The 19,542-nt window shown below is 34.1% G+C and overlaps 1 protein-coding gene across 3 annotated transcripts in view; it reads right to left on the bottom strand.

Annotated features, from left to right (window-relative positions):
* Positions 1 to 19,542, bottom strand: part of RBFOX1 (RNA binding fox-1 homolog 1) — a 936,648-nt gene that overhangs the window by 51,296 nt on the left and 865,810 nt on the right. For all 3 annotated transcript variants that reach the window (XM_075164916.1, XM_075164917.1, XM_075164918.1), the window contains one exon: positions 16,692 to 16,772. In XM_075164916.1, coding sequence (XP_075021017.1) covers positions 16,692 to 16,772 — 81 coding nt within the window. The remainder of the gene's footprint in view (positions 1 to 16,691; positions 16,773 to 19,542) is intronic.

Genomic DNA, 19,542 nt, shown 5'->3' with positions numbered 1-19,542 from the left:
ATGAATTCATCAGTGAGACAGAGAAAATCAAATCCAGCTCTGTTGGCACTCAGGTTACTTCAGCTGTGCTTCACTGTGTTGAATTTTTTCCAGTATGTAAATAAAGAGATAAAAGAAATAAATATTACTTAGCAAAGCCCTAAGAAGAAGCAAGCAAATGGAAGTAATGATGTATAAACCAGTAAGTTTTTCAAATCTAAAATACGAATTGATTTCAATCCACATTTGTCTTTCATCTGTTTTAGCATTAAGTTTTAAAAGATGCCTTCAATTTGAAAAGAAAATGAAAAATTCGCAACTTGTAGACGTCACTGGCTGAACGCACGAAGGAAAATACTGTAATTATGGTGATTTCTCCATTATTGCCTTACTACTGTGGCTTTTGGGGTTTACTAACTCCTTCTCACTGACAAAAAAGGTTATACAGTAATTCTGCAAAGATTTACATGTCTGTGATGCAACATAAAACAACCTTATGGCAATACAATTAAATTAAAACTGTCTTTTAAAAAATGCAAATAGCATATTTTTATTCCTCTTTCTGTAAAAAGAATATGTGTCAAAATCGGAATGATGAACTTACAGAACTCAATATACTGTTGATAACTTTGCAATCAATTGCATTTAAGAAGGCTTAAAGAAATTGAGTCGTGGAAAGCATTTTTTTGGGGGGAAAATGAACATATATATCATATACTCGAAAATTCAGACGCTGTAAGTACTTTTGCGTATGCAACAACATTGAACAGTATAAATACAGCAGTGCTAGAATCATGACCTACTGCTCAGACCATGTAACTTTTGTCTTTCTCCTTTCCAAGTAAACAGTCTTGCATACAAATTAGTACAATGTGCATATGAAAATGTAAAAGATAATTTTCAGCGGACTGAAGATATAAGCAAACATTATAGTAAAAAGATTACAGGTTGTGCCATAGTTCCTCTGATAGAGTGGACTGTCTCGCCATACTAACAGACAAATAAAAGGTGCAATGCTCTAATAAAATTTCATAGATGGAAATTAGCAATACATGAGAAAAACATGGACATCATGGCCATGTTCACATGGTCATTATTCACTTCTGTCCCTTAGAGAATGTATTTGTGAATGCCACATGCTGGAGACTTCCTGTTTGGCTTAAATTAGGTGATGCGCACAACATACATTTTAAACTGTCACTTATCGTAACGATTATCATGTCTGTTGCTTCTGTAAGAGAAACAATGAAGTGGACTAGTAATCTTCAGCACGGAAAAGAAGTGAGTGTGGGAGCTATGACAAAGCTCCGCAATCATGAATAAAGGAGAAAATACGGGAAAAGGTGGCTTTTCACACAACCTCTAATTACGCCACCATGGAACTTTCTGCCACTGGATGTTATGGATGTTAAAAGTTTATACGATTGAAAAGGATGAACAAACAGTTTCACTGCAGAGAAACAGTATAAAGACATCACCTCTGGTTTACAAAAACACTCCAAATTGTACAAAGCTGACAGAATGTTCAAAGAACTACATACCTACACACTAGCTCCAGTCTTACAACCTTTACAATGCAGCTTTTGCTCCTTTCCAAATACAGGGTATTGGACTAGATGGAGAACTAATCAAATCCAGTACAACGATCTTTGTTATCAGAGTAATGTTTAGCTGCAGTCTGCCTGCATTAGAAAAAATGACTCCTTTCCACCTACTAAATGGCCATTTCTAGATGTAAGTTTCTCCAACAATTTTAGAGTTAATTTGTGCCTTTTTTTAAAATCATACAAATAAAAAAATAAAAAGGAAAAAAACCCAACAAAACAGTGTTGAGAAAAGTTTGCTTAAGCAAATAGGGAAAAATGGATTTGAGAGTCTGGCCAGGAAAAACTGATATCTGAAATGGTGGATATCTTAAATGATAAACCTGAAGGTTGGTATTCTGTAGCTAGCTTTAAAAAACTGTAGTCTTTAGGAACACCCTTAAACTACCAAGATGAAGAGATATTTCTCTAACCTAAAAGCCATTGACAAAAAAAATGAATGAAGTCTGACAAGCTTTGAGCAGTTTGGACAACTTCTTCACTTACATGTGCATCTGTAGTTGTCTACATATTGATAAAAACCACACTCTCACAAGAAAAACAGCAGCAGTGGCAAAGAAAACCAAACCAATTCAAAAAAGTCTAAGCTCCAGCAATGTAAGATACCTAACAATGTTGTGGGCTGGACGTGGTCTGGAAACTCCTGCTCTAAGGTCTGTTTCGGCAATTAATTCTTTGTAATTAACATCTATGTTTAGCAATATTTAAAGCAGTTCAGTAGTCTTCTTTCAGTGAAACACGCAGGGTCCTAGACAATCTTTCTGCTGTAAAATGTACTGTTTGAAATTAACTCACTGATTCCTCCATACAGCCACAGACCTTGTACATGTGTGTGAAGAATGGACCTATCTCTTGATTTTCAGAAGAAATGAGTAAATATAGGTCTGATGAAAACTAACTGGAATTGTGCAGAACTTGTATGGGAGACACTGAGGATAAACTTCTGTGAAAGCATGAATGCCTAAAGTGTTTTGTGAGCATTTTTTCCCTTTGAATTTTACCACTCAATACAGCTTTCACACAGACATTTTAAAATACATATTTTGCAATAATTGAGCATTTATCCTAAATACTCTTTAATCTTCAAGGTGGTCACACCTTGGAAGGAATTACAAGGACCACTGACCTTAAATCTTTGACAGTGAATGGTTCTCTACAAAGAAATGTCACTGGAAAAGCAGAGTCACCATCAATAAATGAGTAAAAAAGAAAATATTTAACAAAAAAAATATTAAATTTTTATGAGAAAGAAAGCTTTCTCTTATGAAAGAGGAGAAAAAGCTAGAAGATAGAGATAGCAGGAAGAGTCACTTAGCCCGCAAGTGTTTACCAAACCCAGAACACATAATGGAGACTCAGCATTCATGGGAGACACTAAGACAAGACAGTGATTTCTACCATTTTCAAGGGATCTGCAACACAAAGAATGTGTTAGAATGAAAAGCCTGAAGTAATTTAATTGTTTTGCTATGTTTGCCTTGCATTGTCTCCTTAATAAAATCATGAAACACAAAATGTCTAGAGTAAAGCAAAACTCAAAAAAAGCTTGAAGAAGCAATTAGTAGAAGGTAGAGCAATGATTTGGGGTTCTCTCAAGAAGAGGATAAGACATGATGGAAACTAAGCCTGAGAAATATGGAACTAAGAGTGGCATTGCAAGGTCTTATGATCAAGTGAGGTCCAATAGTAGAGTTTACATGTAACAGAATTATATCCATCCCAAAAAATTGATTTGGGTCAGTCTGAAAATCAGAGTATCTGAAAACATGCCTTCTATTTCCAGGTAGTAATGTTAAAGATTAAGATTAGAGGTAAAATAATCAACAAGATCATGTCACCCTAGATTTGACTTCAGCAAAAAAAATGCTACTTCAGCCCAGCTGAGAAATCAGATGGTTAGGAATATGTATTAACTACAGAATTTATTTTGCTACCAACTTTTTAATATCCTCACCCCAAAATAACCAGCAGAAGTGGCACCATTAGAACACAACTGAAGAATGGACTTCATAAAAACAATTTTATGAAAAGGGCTTTCCCATCAGGAAGCATTACGTGCTATTAACCAGCCCCAAAAGCAATGAACATACTAGCCAGGAGGGGTAAAGATTTTAATGACTTACAGTTTGTAGGTCAACCTTCCTTAGTGCCTCAGTGCCAAACTGCTGAAACTCAGTCAGTGAAAATGCTATTATAATGGGGTTGAAAATGTGTTTGACTCTCAGCAGGGAAGCATTTGAGTCCACTTCTAAGCAAAAGTACCTTAAATTTATCGAAGTAATTTGATGACTGCAATTCTTCTGATCTGTGATAGAGAAAAGGCAGATTTCTCCAACTACACATTGACGATATGAGGTGATAATATGAGGTTAAAAAAAATAAAGACTCTTCTAAGGACTATATATAATCAAATATCAAGCCAAAGAAACAATTTATATTCTCATCTAATAGCCCCATCGGCTCTATAGTTATTCATTCAGCTATTCAAATATGAATGAGACTACAATGGCAACAACAAAAAATCAGTTCCTACAGTGAACTGAAATTTTACTTTTTCAAATTAAAAAAGAAGAGTGAAAACAATATGCTATGGAAGTGCTTGGCTTTGCTTAATATAATTACCCAAAAGCACACAAATCATCTTGTACTACAGCCTAAATGAAATTTTTTTTAGGAACAGTATGTTGGTAAGATTCCTTCTTTAAACTTATTTGTTCTATTTTTATATTTAAGAGGATAAAATTTTTAAAAAAATGTATTATTATAATGAATATTGTCCAAAAAATTCTCTCTTCTGGATACACTTTGTAAATACGGAAACATTGTCAGTGTATCTCCTTCATCAAACTTCAGTTTAGATTTCAAACGTGAAATCTGGTCAGCAAATTACAACATTTAAGCAAATAAAAAGACCTTTGGAATTAACATGATTCATGTTAGTATATCAGTAAAATTTAGGTAAATAATTATTTTATATAGAAAACAAATATGAGCATGAGGAAAAGAAGAGGAACTTAATCTTTGTGTTCACAGATGAAATTTAATCAAATCTTAATTTCTCCCAAAAGATGTAATATAAGCATTGGTTTTATTCATTTTTTATTAAATGAACGTGACAGGTAGGTGCACTTTCTAGGCACCATATCTCAACATATGCCTTAGAAAACAAAGACTGAAGGAACAATGACAAAGCTTGAGTTCCCAAAAGGAGGAATATAACCTGGTAAAAAATACTTAAGGGTTATATACTGTGTATTAAAGTTTTAAAGCTTTGGGATAGATGGAAGAGTAGCAGATGCAAAAAACAACAGGGGGCAGATTTTGTATCAAAGCCATAAAAATATACAGCCATTTTAATGGGCAATTATTCTTTGCATTTGTGCTGTGGTTTGAATTTGTATGAGAGTGCCATATGCCTCAAGAAAGGTGTGCCATCAAAATGGATGAACGAAATCTACCTCTCATCACTCCTAATCTCTCCTTCTTTGTGCAAACTATCAGGTCATCTGCCATCAAGAATTTTCAAATGTTTTATGGTGAAGAATTTTAATGCTACATCATGTTTGAATCAGTTTATAGCTAATTTGCTGCAACATAGTTTAACTGTTAGAAAGGCAGGGAGACACATTTACATTATCCCCATTGTGCAGGAGGGTCCCTGTTGAGGAAACACTTCAGAAGTGCTGGACAATAAATTAAAAACAAAGAGATATAATGGGCAACATGCTGAGAAAGGCTAAGCAGAATAATGTATATGATATTATCTGAGATTTCTGGAACAGAATCAGGAGTTTATGCCGATGTACACTATGTAGTGTGTTTTCACTTCATCATAATAGTAATAAGTAGTATTACTTGGCATTCTCTAAAAGAATTATAAAAACTGTTTTGAAGAGGATGTGTGCAGATCTTTGCATTTCAATACACAGTTCAAAGTACAATGCAAGTAAAATTTAAGCTCTGTTACTACAGATTTTAACATAAGAAGGCTCTTAAATTTTTTATATATATATATATATATTTTACTGACACATATATATGGTTTCTTAAAATTTCAGGGTAAAAAAAAAAATCTTTAGAAAGATCACAATGTTTAAAAACAGCAAGCTGAAAATACATTTTTTCACCTGTCACTTTTGTGAGGTGATTATCCCTGGGATCTAGTTGTGAATTAACTGAATTCAAAGGAAATTTGCCACATATGCCAAATACAGTCACAACTGGTCACTTCTATTTCTTTCATTCACAGTCTATTTATTTTTTGAAAGACATACTTAAAATTAGTAGAACAACGATTTCCTTACTATTTTACAAAAATATATGTCAGTATTAAACACTGTTGTTTAGGAATGAATAAATCTGTATTTTGGACAAACTGTTACTTATAGGACATTCTCATTTGAAATGCATTGAAAAGGAAAACAAAAATCTCTAATTAATGTACAAGTCTAATCACCATTCTCCACATGGAAGAGTAATTTTTCACTGTTCATTTGCTCAGTGTAATCTCAAAACTGACATAACAGAAAAGCAATGGCCTATAAATCTGCTCTCATTTGTTTCTTTAATATTCATATTCCATTGAACTACAGCTGCTTGTTGCTGCAGTCTATTACAACATGCAAAACTGTCGATAAAAATATTATGAAAGGCAAGATGTGTTTCTTCATGGCTCTGTGCTATTTATTTTGAAAAAAAGTAACAATAAATGACTCAAGGATTGTCCCTTAGTTTACTGCACGCTAGGCGATTAGTGATTAATTACCTTGCTGCAAATTGACATGGCACAAGGAAATTGACACAGCTCTGATTAATTAACTTTTTATGTGAGACAGTTACTTACAAAACACTGCACACTGTAATTGAATCCTTTTACACAACACTACTGCATTAAGTTTCCAGTCAAATCCTAATTAGCACCAAATTTTACATAAATTTGGTGAAACTTTTTATGATACAGTGTACCCTGAAAGATTACATAAATATTTCTAGAAAGAGGACAGACAGCTGCTTTAAGACACCGTTTTCAACTATTTCATCCTCAGACATATGAAAAATAAGATTTGTTAGATTTTTCCATACCAAATCACCAACATAATCAAATACATGCAAAAAATATACATAAAATAATTCAGTAAAAAGCAACCTCCTATTTAATGTGTTTATTCTTATGCTAAATTGTAGGAAGACACTTAACTGTTGCAACAAAACTTATTTGGTTATCTTAACCTTAAATTTGTTTCCAGACCTAATTGATCTACTATTTCAACAATGACTTGCACATACTGAATTCACAGTTTCCTTTATAATTATTTTAAGTATACATGGACTTATTTTTTTTCTCCACCCTCCTTTGTTTCATCTCCTCTAAGATACCAATAAACAAACCATCACTGGTTTCTATGTATATTGATACCATTATATGCCAGGAATTTATAACCTTCAGAGCAAAATGCCAAAGCCTGGAAACTCATCTTTTTTGCCTAAACTTTTTCACTGTGAGGGTGACTGAGCACTGGTTCAGGTACTCAGAGAGGCTGTGGAGTCTCCATCCTTGGAGATATTCAAAAGCTGTTTGGACGTGGTCCTGAGCAGCCTTCTTGAGGTTACGCTGCTTGAGCGGGCAGGGTGGACAAGGTGACCTCCAGAGGTTCCTTCCAACCTCAGCCATTCTGAGATTCAGTCATCTGGTGAGTCTGTGATTATCAGAAATTCCCATATATCTCATTCTTCTTTTAGTGGACTATATATACAGCCACCTGCATCCCTCAGACACCAAGGGATTTCTCTTAACATGCAGAAAAAAATGGAGGATGTGGAGGGATAAAAAAGAACAGATAAGATGATGGAGAATTTTTTTGTAAAGCTATGTAATTACACCAACCTACAACTTTGAATTAAAAAATCCTATAATTGGTGGTCAAATTACTTGTGGTGTACTTAATAACAAAATAATATTACTGCATGGTTGATGTTTCAAAGAATATAAACAGTTGATGTTCAAAGAATAGTTGACTTTTTGCAAAAGAAACGACTAACAAACAAGAAAAAGCTCAGTAGGTAAAAAACAAACAACAAAGCAACTAGGCCATAAAGGAAAAGAAACAGTAGAGAACAGAGAAGCCACATCTGTTCTTAAATTAAAGAACAATCTTCAAATATAGATGATCAAACTGATCAATAACTTGTCTTGTGTTCCTGGTTGTTGGACATCTACAAGTTCCAAGCAAATGGAAAAATTCCCCTGTGTCTAGCTAAACATCATTTCTGAGACAAAGTAAAAAGGACATGGTTGTGGAAAACTAGACAAAGAGTAGCACTACTATAAAGAGATGAAAAAATTTAGTAATTTGAATGTTTATGAAAGTCAATTATGTGGTGACAAGAAGTTCTGTCTTGATGACAGAAAGATTACTAAAACTCAACAGAATTATTAAGCTGTAAAAAAGAACATTGTCAGAACGTTGTTGGTTGGGAACAATTTAGGCAGGAAGTGATTGAGGAAAAAAACAGCTACTAACCTAATCCAAGCCATAATGCAAAAAACTGTCAAAACAAAGAATTGCACCTGCAAAGAGTCATATAGACATTAAAAATATTAATTCCTCAAAAGCACTTACTATTTGTGAAATTCGGGTTGAAGAATTTTGCTGTATACGACATGGTTTTAAGAGCTATGATTTAATAACAACTGTCACACAATGCAAGCAAGAGTGATACTAAAGTAAGTCTTTATTTGAAACTAAATCTTACAGGCTAAGCTGAAAACCACAAAATTAACAACTTCACATCTGACAGACAGAATGTCTTGAGACGTATGGTCAACTGTGTGTGCCTACCTACTAAAAATTAGTAACACAGCATCTAGAATGCAAAGCTAAGGAAATGTCAGAAGCCTGCATCTAGGACTCTACACAAAGGATCTTATGTACAATAACATCATAGATCATGACGCAAAAATGTAATTCTCACTATTTAGCAGCATACTGAGAGAAGTAAGTCCAAACAATCCTATTGTCCTAACTCATTGGTTAGTCACGAGTTCTGCCAGTGGCCAAGTGCCATACCTCCATTAACAGGAAAGCACTAAGTTAAGACACATGAGATGCCCAACTGTCCTCGGTCAAGCATGATTTTTGTTATTTGAACTCAAGGACAAGGATACTGTCCACAATTTACTATTAAAAATGTTATGCGCACCTTTCCAGCCATCTCCCAGTAGCCAGGTGTAGGATGGTGTATAAGTTAAAAAAAAGTCAGTGGCACACAATTCAGGATATGTCTATCTTCATAAAGCTCATGCGTGCTAGTTCAGACACACTGCACCATGACTAAACAGATTAACAGAAGAATGAGTATAAACAGCAAGGCATTTAAAAACAGATTTGCAGGAGTTAAATGAAACCCATATTTACAGATTCTGGACAACTACAATACATCTTACCGACGACTTATTAGTCACCATTTAAAATACTGACAGACAGAAGGTAAAAGGACAGTTATCCTTACAATAGTTACAGAAGGACAACATATAGTGATACAGAACACAAAATGCTGTAAGTATTTCAGGCAGTGCTACCAAAAAAACCCCAAAGAAGTTCACTTTACAATTTAAAAAGGCTGATACTTAAATCAAGAATATAACATAACACATACGAATATAATTTTACTCAATTTTGTTAATTTTGTATAACTATCTGACTTAGAAGTCAGTGGGGTTATCCTGCATTCAGATTTGTGTAAATGTTCAAAGCATGGTCCAATCCAATGGGCCAAAACAGTGTTTAAAAACCTTCTAAAGACATTTCAACAAGGGATTACATCAATATTTTTCTCTGGAGGTGATACATGATTTTTCAATCTTTTACACTTCTATACATGCGGGGAAAAAATCATGGAAAGCAAAAGTAAACTTCCCTTCCTACATACTATTGATATCTTCTTTATTTAAACTTCCGCGTAAACCCACTGTATTTACAGACAAGGAAGGGCACTTTTCACATTATTCCTGGGTTACTACCAGGTGATTCTCTTTCCTTTATAAATAAAGGCAATTAATTATTTCAGGAAGCACATTAAAAGATAGTTTGACTCCTAAATGTTCAGTAATGAGGTTTTTGTAGCCTGGAAATTATACGTGTGATTGGTCTACTCAAATGTATGGACGTTTCCCTTTGGGCAGGATTTTTGTACTGTTTCATTCATGAATCTCAGTCCTACAATGGTTAAATTGGCTTAATCACAGAACTCCTTTGCAGGGTACTCTACCTTTTTTCTATGAAGCAATAAAAAGCAGACAAAACCACAAACATGTAAATACATCTACTAATATATATATTTCCATTGTGATGAAGTGACCTGCCATTCCATTTTAGTTTAAGAGAAAACAGACCAATTAAAAACTTAGTTTGCAGAAACCTTTTGCATTTAATTCGCAAATACTGTAACATAGGCAAATTATTTATATCATATGAATACTCATCCTTTAAACTGTTCCTGACCTATACACCAATTCAAAATGGCAAGCTTACTAAACAGTCTCTCCCTTACCAATAACAGTAAAATCACAACAAATAAATTAATAAAAACTACAACAATAAAATCAGAACAAATTAATCATTGATGTCATTACAATAAAGTGTATGTCCATTTGGATTTAATATGGTCAATCACGTCTTACATACAAAACCCAGAAAAGAGTATACCAAATGCCAGGAGCACCTACACTTCAGTTGCCTGGAGTCTCAGGATAATACTATCAGAAGACTATCATCATTACAATATAATTTTCAGATAATTACATGTGTGCAACAGATTAAACCTGACAAAATCAACTGAATCAAGGTTTCTAAACTGAATGTTTCTAATGATTCTGCTCAGAAGCCCACTTTAAATCACCTTTTGAAAATTTATATTTTCCCCATGTAATCCGCTTGGTACTGGAAATATCCCAGAATTTAATATAAATGTCGAAGGTCTTACTACAATCCATTAGTAATGCCACAGAAAAATAAAACCTGGAATGTCTTCACTGAAAGGAGAAACATGAAAATAGTTTCATACAGCATTTTTTAGGTAGTTTACTAATATTCCTAAGCCAAGTAACCTACTTCTAAGCGAGGATATTCAACAGACATATTGAATAGGCAGGCTTTATTTAATTTTCATTTCCGTACTACAATGAGTCCTCAAATGGACTAAATCCTATTATTGCATGTGGTATTTATACTTAGTATTTATAAATTTCCTCATTTATTCCATGCATACCAACAAACTATCATCCCGAACTATCCTCCACCTACAAATAAAACCAAAACACCCACAGGAAAAAAAGAATCTTTTTTAAAATAGTACATGTGTTTGTCATACATAAGTGTTTATAAGATTTTAATAGAGAACATATATAAAAAGCAAAATTCCCATATCATATAACTAATACTTAAAGCTTCTGCTATAGATTTTCCTTCTCTCCTGGCATATAATGCATAACTTTGGAGCAGTAGGATTATTAGGATAATTTAGGAACATTTCTAATGCCTGCTCTGAAGTAATGGAATGTATTTTCCTGATTTGCTTTAAAAGAACTTAAGCATTAAAAATATTTATTGTCAAAAATATTACAGGACCAAAGGTTTCCTGGGAATTTTCCGAAAGAACTGCCTTCCCACCTTTCAAAAACATCTCATCTTTGCCTTGTTGTTTTCTGGTTGCTCATAAGCTAAAATCCCAGGGCAACATAGTTTATTGTTTTAATATCTGTCTGACGCAAAGCAAAAGTATTCTCTGGTGAGTGCTTATCTGTCATATGTACTTCTGTGAAAGGAATATCAAGACAAATAAGATGTTCTAGGGCATATCATGGGATTATGAATTTGGCACTGACTGAATTCTGTTTAAAAATAGTTGAAATGATAAATACAAAAAATAGCTACACTGATATTTTGAGGATGGGAACTTGAAGAGCATTGAGTTTTAAATATTCTAATTATAAAGGGTTTATACTATTTTAGTATAAATAGAGAATGAACACTCAAGTCCATAAATGGGACAAACAAAATGAGAAGAAAAATATTCGTAATTGAAACAGTTAAAACAGTAAACTTCTATTCTAATGATATAATGGACTGTGAACTTACTTTGTATTAATTAAACTCAATGTAATGGCATTTTCTATATTGAAATGAATAACCAGTGATCTGGAAATTCATTTAGATCATTAGGTTAATTACAGAAACTGATGGAAGTTTTATCAGACAATTACAATTAAAGAACATGAACAATGTAGGACAGATTTATAAGCATTTGTACCACCTCAATCATTTTTGCTGAATTCCACCACCACTTCTTACAAAATTGTAATCAATATATCAATTAAAAAATGGGCCATCAACTTCATTTGCCCTTGAGTATGATAAAAATAAATTAATATCTGGTTTCTGCATTTTCATATTTTTTCTTCTTTTAATTCTATCACTTTATTGTAATATGAAAGATTTGTTTATTTTTAATAAAAATGAAAATTTATGGGAAAAGAGCATGTATACTTTAGAGCTGATAAGCACGCTTACTGAAGATGAAACAACTCTAACATTTAGAAATGTAAGCCAAAATTGACATCAGTTTAAAATGTACTCATTGAAGTCAAGGCAAAATTCTTTAATATGGGCATGCAAAACATTTGGGAAACATAGGCACTCATCTGCGCATCATTCTGAACAAAGGCATGTAGCAATTTACTATTCTACCATATATGTTAGCTATTCAGTCCAGTTAACTGTCCCTTTAATACATGCTCAGAAAAATCTACTAGTGGTTACATACCTGATAACTCAAGTATCTTTATTTTTACCTGGAGCTAAAATAAAGCCCAAAAGTTACAAAGATCAAAGTTCTGATTTAGAGAGTGAAATATATTTAGCTGCCTTTGAACATTTATTAAAGTTTGTAATCTCTCTCCCATTGCCTTCCATGGGACCTGAGTATGCACAACTAAGTTTTTGAAAAATGTGATGCACAGCTTTAGGCTGGCTTCCTCGCTACACCAGCTAGTGCTTAGTGAGCCCGAGAACGTCGATTAGCTATTCCAGAGCACAAAGAAGTTTTCTCCTAGCAGGTGGATCTCCTTTTCCATCCCCTGCCATGAAAGGGCAGGGAAAGTCATCAAGAAAACGGAGCCAGGCTCTTCACAGAGGCACACGGTGGGAAGACAAGAGACAACAAACATAGCTTGAAAGAAGAGAGGTTTCCACTGTTGGGACATTCAAGCATTGGAACAGATGACCCAGAAAGATTGTGCAGTCTCTGTCCTTAAAGGTGCCCTGTGCAACCTGGTCCTTCCAGCCTGAATTATTCTGTGATTCTACGACTTCATGTCTTCCTTCTTTCCTATGTTTTGGCTCTCATTAACTTTTATTTCATTCACATTTTCAGGCACGTCTACATTATAGAAAAATGAGGAAAACAGGCTCTAAACAGTTTTTTAAAGTCCTTGCATAAATTCAGATTTATATTTTTGCCTTTTTTAACCATACATACCCAGCTATATTACTGTCCTTTATAGGACAGTGATACAGATATTCAGTGACAAAACTTTTTTCTTCTTTTGAATCTTCCATTTGTCCAGCAGGGTCTTATTATTCCCATGGATCCTATTCTCGAGTGGCTTCAATTTGGAAAAGTTCCAAAATTTTTCTTGATACATATCTTATTTAATAGTAGATACAAATTTCTTCAGGATTTAAAAATTTCCTGTGGAAGCAACTAGTCTAAAGAAGTGGGGGCAAAAAGTGACTGTCAGCGAGGTGCAGCCAAACCGTTTGATTCACTATGTTTCAGTGAGATATCACGGGCCTCCAGGAAGTTTCCAGTGAATGCTTACTTACTCGCTGGGACTTGGTGTACTCTAATCTTTATTTCCTGGATATATCTCCTTCCAATACTTGTCTACGTTCTGCATTAGGATAATGATGATGGATTTCACTGCAATCAGTTGTATTAGTTCTGTCCTCGAGATGCCAATGCTATGGGAATCTACAACAGCCAAGGTGAGACCATGAGCTTCCTCACTTTGGTTGTGTCAGTAAGGCAAAATCTGTCCCACCAAGGGATGTGAACACATTTGCATGCTGAAACTATGCTTTCTACATAACAAATTATCTATTCCCAGAATAGATGTGCAAATGAAAAACTGATCCAGGTCCCATCTTCTCCTTCAGCATAAGAGAACAGATGAGGCATGAGAGACTATTGCTACTGATTTGTTCCACTGCTTGCAGAAGAAACAGCTCATTTCTTCCCGTATTATGCGAAGGGCCAGAAGTGATGGAAGGAAGCAGAACCATGTTTCCATCTCCTGACATATTCAGAGGTGTAACTAATCACTGTACTGGGAAACGTGCAATGTGATACATAAAATATATCCTGGGGAAATAAAACATCAGAAGGGAAAGAGTAGCTCCAAGAAATGCGCTCTTCTTTCTGGCTAGCCAAAAAAATGGGGTGAAAGTGTACAGAGTCATTACAGACTACTAGTGACCAACACAATTAAAAGTCAAAAAGTTAAGTGAGAAATAAAGCTAGCCAAATTAAGAAAAATATATTTTACAACCATGTTTCGGACCTTCTTTCCTTATAGAATATAACTGGGGAGCAAAATACGAACAGTCAAGTTAAAGACAACAAAATTTCTAAAAATGGGGACTACCCTCTTCCAAGCATCTGAAAACTCCTAAATGCCATTAGCCTTTAATGAACTCTAAACCTCTCAGACAGCTTTAAAAATCTCAGCTGACTCTTTCCCTTCTGTTAAAACAATTACAAATTTAAAACCTCTTAATTCTTACATGGTAAGCTGTTCTGAAATATTACACAGTTACAATACTGGCAGTAACAAAATAAATGATTAACAAATTATTCAAAGATGAAGGCTGCAATATTGTTGTCTACATGGAATGATAATAGTAAAAGTATTAGTCTCCTAGACGTTAATGTTGACTTATCAGTTATCATTTCAATATTACAAATGTGCATAAAAAATGGAGTATAGAAGATCTTTAAAATAATAAAAGAAAGAAAATGAGACAAAACTCGAGCTTCATTTCTATTCACTTCTTTGCAGAATTTCCTATAGAAATAGAACTATTTTACATCTTTATTGAAAGTTTTGTAATAAGGAGAAATAAAAAAACTAATTACAATCATTAGTAATTGTAGTAATTTTGTATTATTAGGAGTTGTGACCCTGTGGGAAACTACATTTTGCCAATATGAAATACTATACATAATAAAAGAAAAATCATGACTTGCAGCCACACGGATTCAACAGAAGTGTAATAATTTCTACTGCAAGGGCTACTAGCAATCTCTGTTATGAAACTGTGTATTACACATTGCCCAGTGGGAGCCAGATAGGCAAAGTCTGTTTACTTATGTATTTGGCATAATTGAAAACAAACAGGTGTTTGTTAGGATATCATTATTCAAGGAGCACCACTGCAAAATAAGATTTTTCAAAGGGATTGACTCACGAGACAGAATGGAAACAGTGAAGTATAGAGCTTAGCTAGCTATACAATGACTATCTGGGGATTTAATAATAGTGGAAATACTGTACGATGTAAACAGCAACCCCAGAAATAAATTTTCTAGGATAGAACTCAGTGAGACAATAGGAGCAACAGGGTAAGCTTAAGAAAGGCTTTATTTACCGTAATTTCCAGAAAATAAAAAACAATCACTGCCCTCCCTTCTCCAAAAGAAGCTCCCTAACAATGAGATAAATGAAATGTCTGGATATTTTCTAGGAAAAGAATTTTGGTCAAAGATTGGTATTTCAGTCAAAAAGGAATAGTGCATTAAAAATGTACTATAGGGAACATTGATTTAGACAGTAAGTATTTCATCTCTATGTTACTACAAGGATTAAAAAAACCCACTGCTTGGGAAAGGTAACATAGTACAAAATATTCTTGGAGCATCTGGAAGAAAATGCAGATTTAATTGATAATTTCAGTTCCAATTTAAAACACGTCATATATTTTGTTAGTTCACTATATATTTGTAGGCTCCTGATTTGAAAGTAGATCCAATACTTATACTGTAAAAGCAGCAGCTCTACGGATTATATTCATAGCCTTTGACATAAGGGAGTTACATGACTGTAGAGATGATCGTTATGGAACCCTTTTGACTTAATTCCTGGTTTTAATTAATAAAAGAAATTAATTATTTTCTAGTCTAGACAAGCTTTAAAAGAGCAGAATTGCATTCTAGATTGAATACAATCTTCATAAAGAGCATATCCGATAATGTTGTTAAATCAGACAATATGTAAAATATTTTCTTTACAGAGGACTGCTAAGAACACATAGCAAATGCTGCTGTTCACCCTAATTCAGCAAGCAGCAATTATTACTATTTCATTCGGCCAGAGGCTTCTTCATCTGACTAGATTTCAGAATGGGCATCAGTGGTACCACCAATACAATCTAACACACCCTCAGAAGAATCGGATCCACTTCTGCTGCAGGATTTTACAGGAGCCATTGCTACTCCAAAATTTTGTGCAGAAATACGGCTGATGGCAGCATCTATGTTTCAGCTTGTCTTTGCTATTTTTATTAGAGCAGCTTTTTATAATTCAAAATACCCACTTACACACAGTCTTTTTCCTCTTGTAAAAAAAGACTTCATATCTATTTTGTTCCTGACACAATCAAATGGTGGCATGATATGAGACTTTTTGTTTATTAAATCAAAGTTGTGACCAGGAAGGAAAAAGAAACACAATTTCATCTTCTACACAAAATGCAGAGTGCACAACAGTACTGGATTCCCAAAAATTTCAGTGTTATGTAGAACTTTTGACCGTTCCGGTATAACAGTGCAAATATGCTGTCTTTTTTTTTTTTTTTTTTTACATCAAATATACTTTGAGGATAAAGATGCAACTAAAAACACTGAATTATCTGTTGACGTTACTTACACACGTTTAGAAATACCACACTTATGAGAGCTATTGGGAAAGTTTACAGTTTTAGGGGGCTTAATTCACATTAATGTGCTTTTGTCACAAAACAAAACAAAACAAGAGCCATAACACTAGCTTACTTGTGGATGTGTATACTAGTGAACTGGGGGCACTGTACACGGGAGATCCCTCCTGGTTTGCCTGGCACAGCAGCACCCTGCCTACAAGAAAGAGAGAGAGAGTGGTATCTGGTTTTGGAACACTCGAACTAAACCTCAGTTTTTATCTCAAAACAGAAACAAAGTCATAACCGGAGCAGTGCAGTGAAGCAGGGGCATTTTTTGTCCTTTGACTTAAAAGCAGAAAGAGCCCCAATAAACATGTACAATTTTACATTCGACAAAGCAAAACACAGACATCCCCAAAATGCAAACACCCTTTTTATCTCGCGGGGAGGCTGGTGCGTGCCCTGAGCACTTGCAGCGCACACCGGTCCCTCTCCCAGCTGCTCTCTCTCCCCCTCTGCCCCCTGTCTCTCTGCACCAGAAGCTGCCCAGTTAGCTCTGCTGCTGACGGGAGCCATCAACCCCCACCACCACCCAGCTACTAACTTCTCCTCTCCCTAACTTTGGCTGAAAGGAGAGGCCACCCAAGCAAACACCGCAGAGGACTCAGACCGCACAGCTCCCCCACACAGACATTAGGCCAAGCACGATCTCAGTTGTATCGCTTAAGTTAACACTGGTGCAAGTAAAATGGAAATATTACTAATACATGTGAAGATTTCGGTATTTTTTGCTCAAATGAGAAACACATAAACATAAGCTACTTTCCAGTATATAAGCTGGATTCGGGATTAAGAACAAAACCAAATAAAAGAAATGAAACTTTTTTTTTTTAAGAAAAAAAGTAAAAGTAATAACCAAATCAATTTAAAACAACACTTTTGCAAGGCATGTTCATTTTGAACAAATGACAGAAGTTTAGGCTTATTTCCTGTTTTTTTTTTAAATGAAGTTAAATAAAATGCCTTACTATTTCAATATATTTCTTAAAATTATAGTTTAGCAGGCTTAGCTGAGTATAGATTGAACATTGATTAGAGGTAGAAACAACTATACTTTCACACTAGGAGAAAAACTTCTGCACTTCTGGAATACAGTCCACCAGGAAGAGCAGGATGTGACACATCTGTTTTGCAGATATATAAGTGTATATATCTGTATATACACACACACACAAAATTATATATATACATGCACTGACATACTTCAAGCTGTCAGGATTTGTGAATCACACAATTTCAAAAATATTAAACTTACATGAAGATTTGTGGGACTTCAGAAGTTGTGCACTGACTTATAAGCAATGTAACTCAATAGAGTTGAGTCAAATATGTTTGGAAGGATAAGATTAATTACAAATGGTAGGCATGTTTTCCATACAGTTTCTCAAGTTACATTCAGTTACCAGACCAGAGTTCTTTCAAAAAATGTTTTAAAAAAACTTGTTTCTTTAACCGGTTCTTTGATTATTGCTTGCAGCTGTCAGTGGAAGTAGAAATACAGGAAATACTGAAGGAAAATAATTCTTGTAATTTATGCAATTTAACTAAGACTGTGAGCACTGGAAATCTCATGAAATGTTATGCTTCTAACCTTCCTGGACAATAGCATACCCTTAACTAACAGAATTTGGAGATGCTTGCTTTTTTCCAGCCATCCACTACTAATCTGAAAGATAAAACAAGCTAAAAAAAAATCTTTTCCTTACTTTAAGACAGCATATAGTTGACTATATCGATATATATAACTCTCCCAGCCTTCCAAAAAAATCCACAACTGGAAGCCATTAAATGAACATATGCCTGTTAAGATCCTAATGGCAAGCATCATTTTCAGGCGAGTAGATAAACAGGACCTATCAGCACACTTGACACTAGGAACACATACATTGGAAGATGGATGTATTTAACACCATAGATGCCTCAAAACTTGTGCTACCACAGATGCCTGAAAATGAAAGTGAGCTGAAGGCATTCATCCAGCTGAGTGAAATGTGGAAAGGAATTATTAAAATCAGTAATTTGCATTAGGTTTTAAGAACAATGTAACTATAATGATTTCAAGTATATTCAGTAAATATATAAAGTTTTTTAGAAATTGAAGATTATAGTTTATTTATGTAATTCAACATAAATTCTAGATGATACCTTGCTTGTTCCATGGTCCATAAGTATTTCCCTATTCTTTGCAGCATTCTTACATTTTTTTTCTGATTTCATCTCATACAAATCTAATTTACCCTACTCGAGTCTTCTAATTTGTAATGAAAGTACTTCAAAACAGATGCTTTTTTCATCCACGCTACTAGATCGTATTTAATTTGTTGCATAGAGCTTTCTAATTATATTTTGACAATCTGCCTTCAAATTTGTACATAAAATTAATACTAATACCTAAAACACTATTATTAGATTTTGTTAGAAAAATATGGAACTTTTTAATCTACTTTTGTGAGAAAAGATTATTTCTGCTGCAGCTAATTTTGGTATTAAAAATATTTAAATTGTAATTAATACAACTGGGGAAAGATTGAATTATTTACAATAAGATCTTCTGGATAAATTTCAGAACATTGGAACAATCTATAAATTCCCTAATGGAAAAAAAAATTATTTCTCCTCCAGAATACTAATTTCTAGCATGACAGAATAAAGGGTGGCTTGTTGGTTTTTTTTTTTTTTGGTTTGGTTTTTTTTTTTTTTAAGAAAGAGGATTTTAAAATAAAGTTCTTAATATTTCTGTTCAAACTGTAATTTAATAATATCATGGAGCTGATGAACTTCAAAAAATTACAGTCATGCAAGAGTTCATCTTTAATTCTGCAATGCCTTCTGTACCAGCATCTGTAAGGCTGGTATTTTCTCCTTAAGAACAATCTGCATGCTTTTTTGCATTTCTCCAATATAAGCATCTACTTGTTTGGTCA

Source organism: Calonectris borealis, chromosome 16 (assembly GCF_964195595.1).
Source record: "Calonectris borealis chromosome 16, bCalBor7.hap1.2, whole genome shotgun sequence".
NCBI lineage: Eukaryota > Metazoa > Chordata > Aves > Procellariiformes > Procellariidae > Calonectris > Calonectris borealis.
The sequence above is the reverse complement of the archived record's forward strand: the minus strand, read 5'-3'. Positions and strand labels throughout refer to the sequence as shown.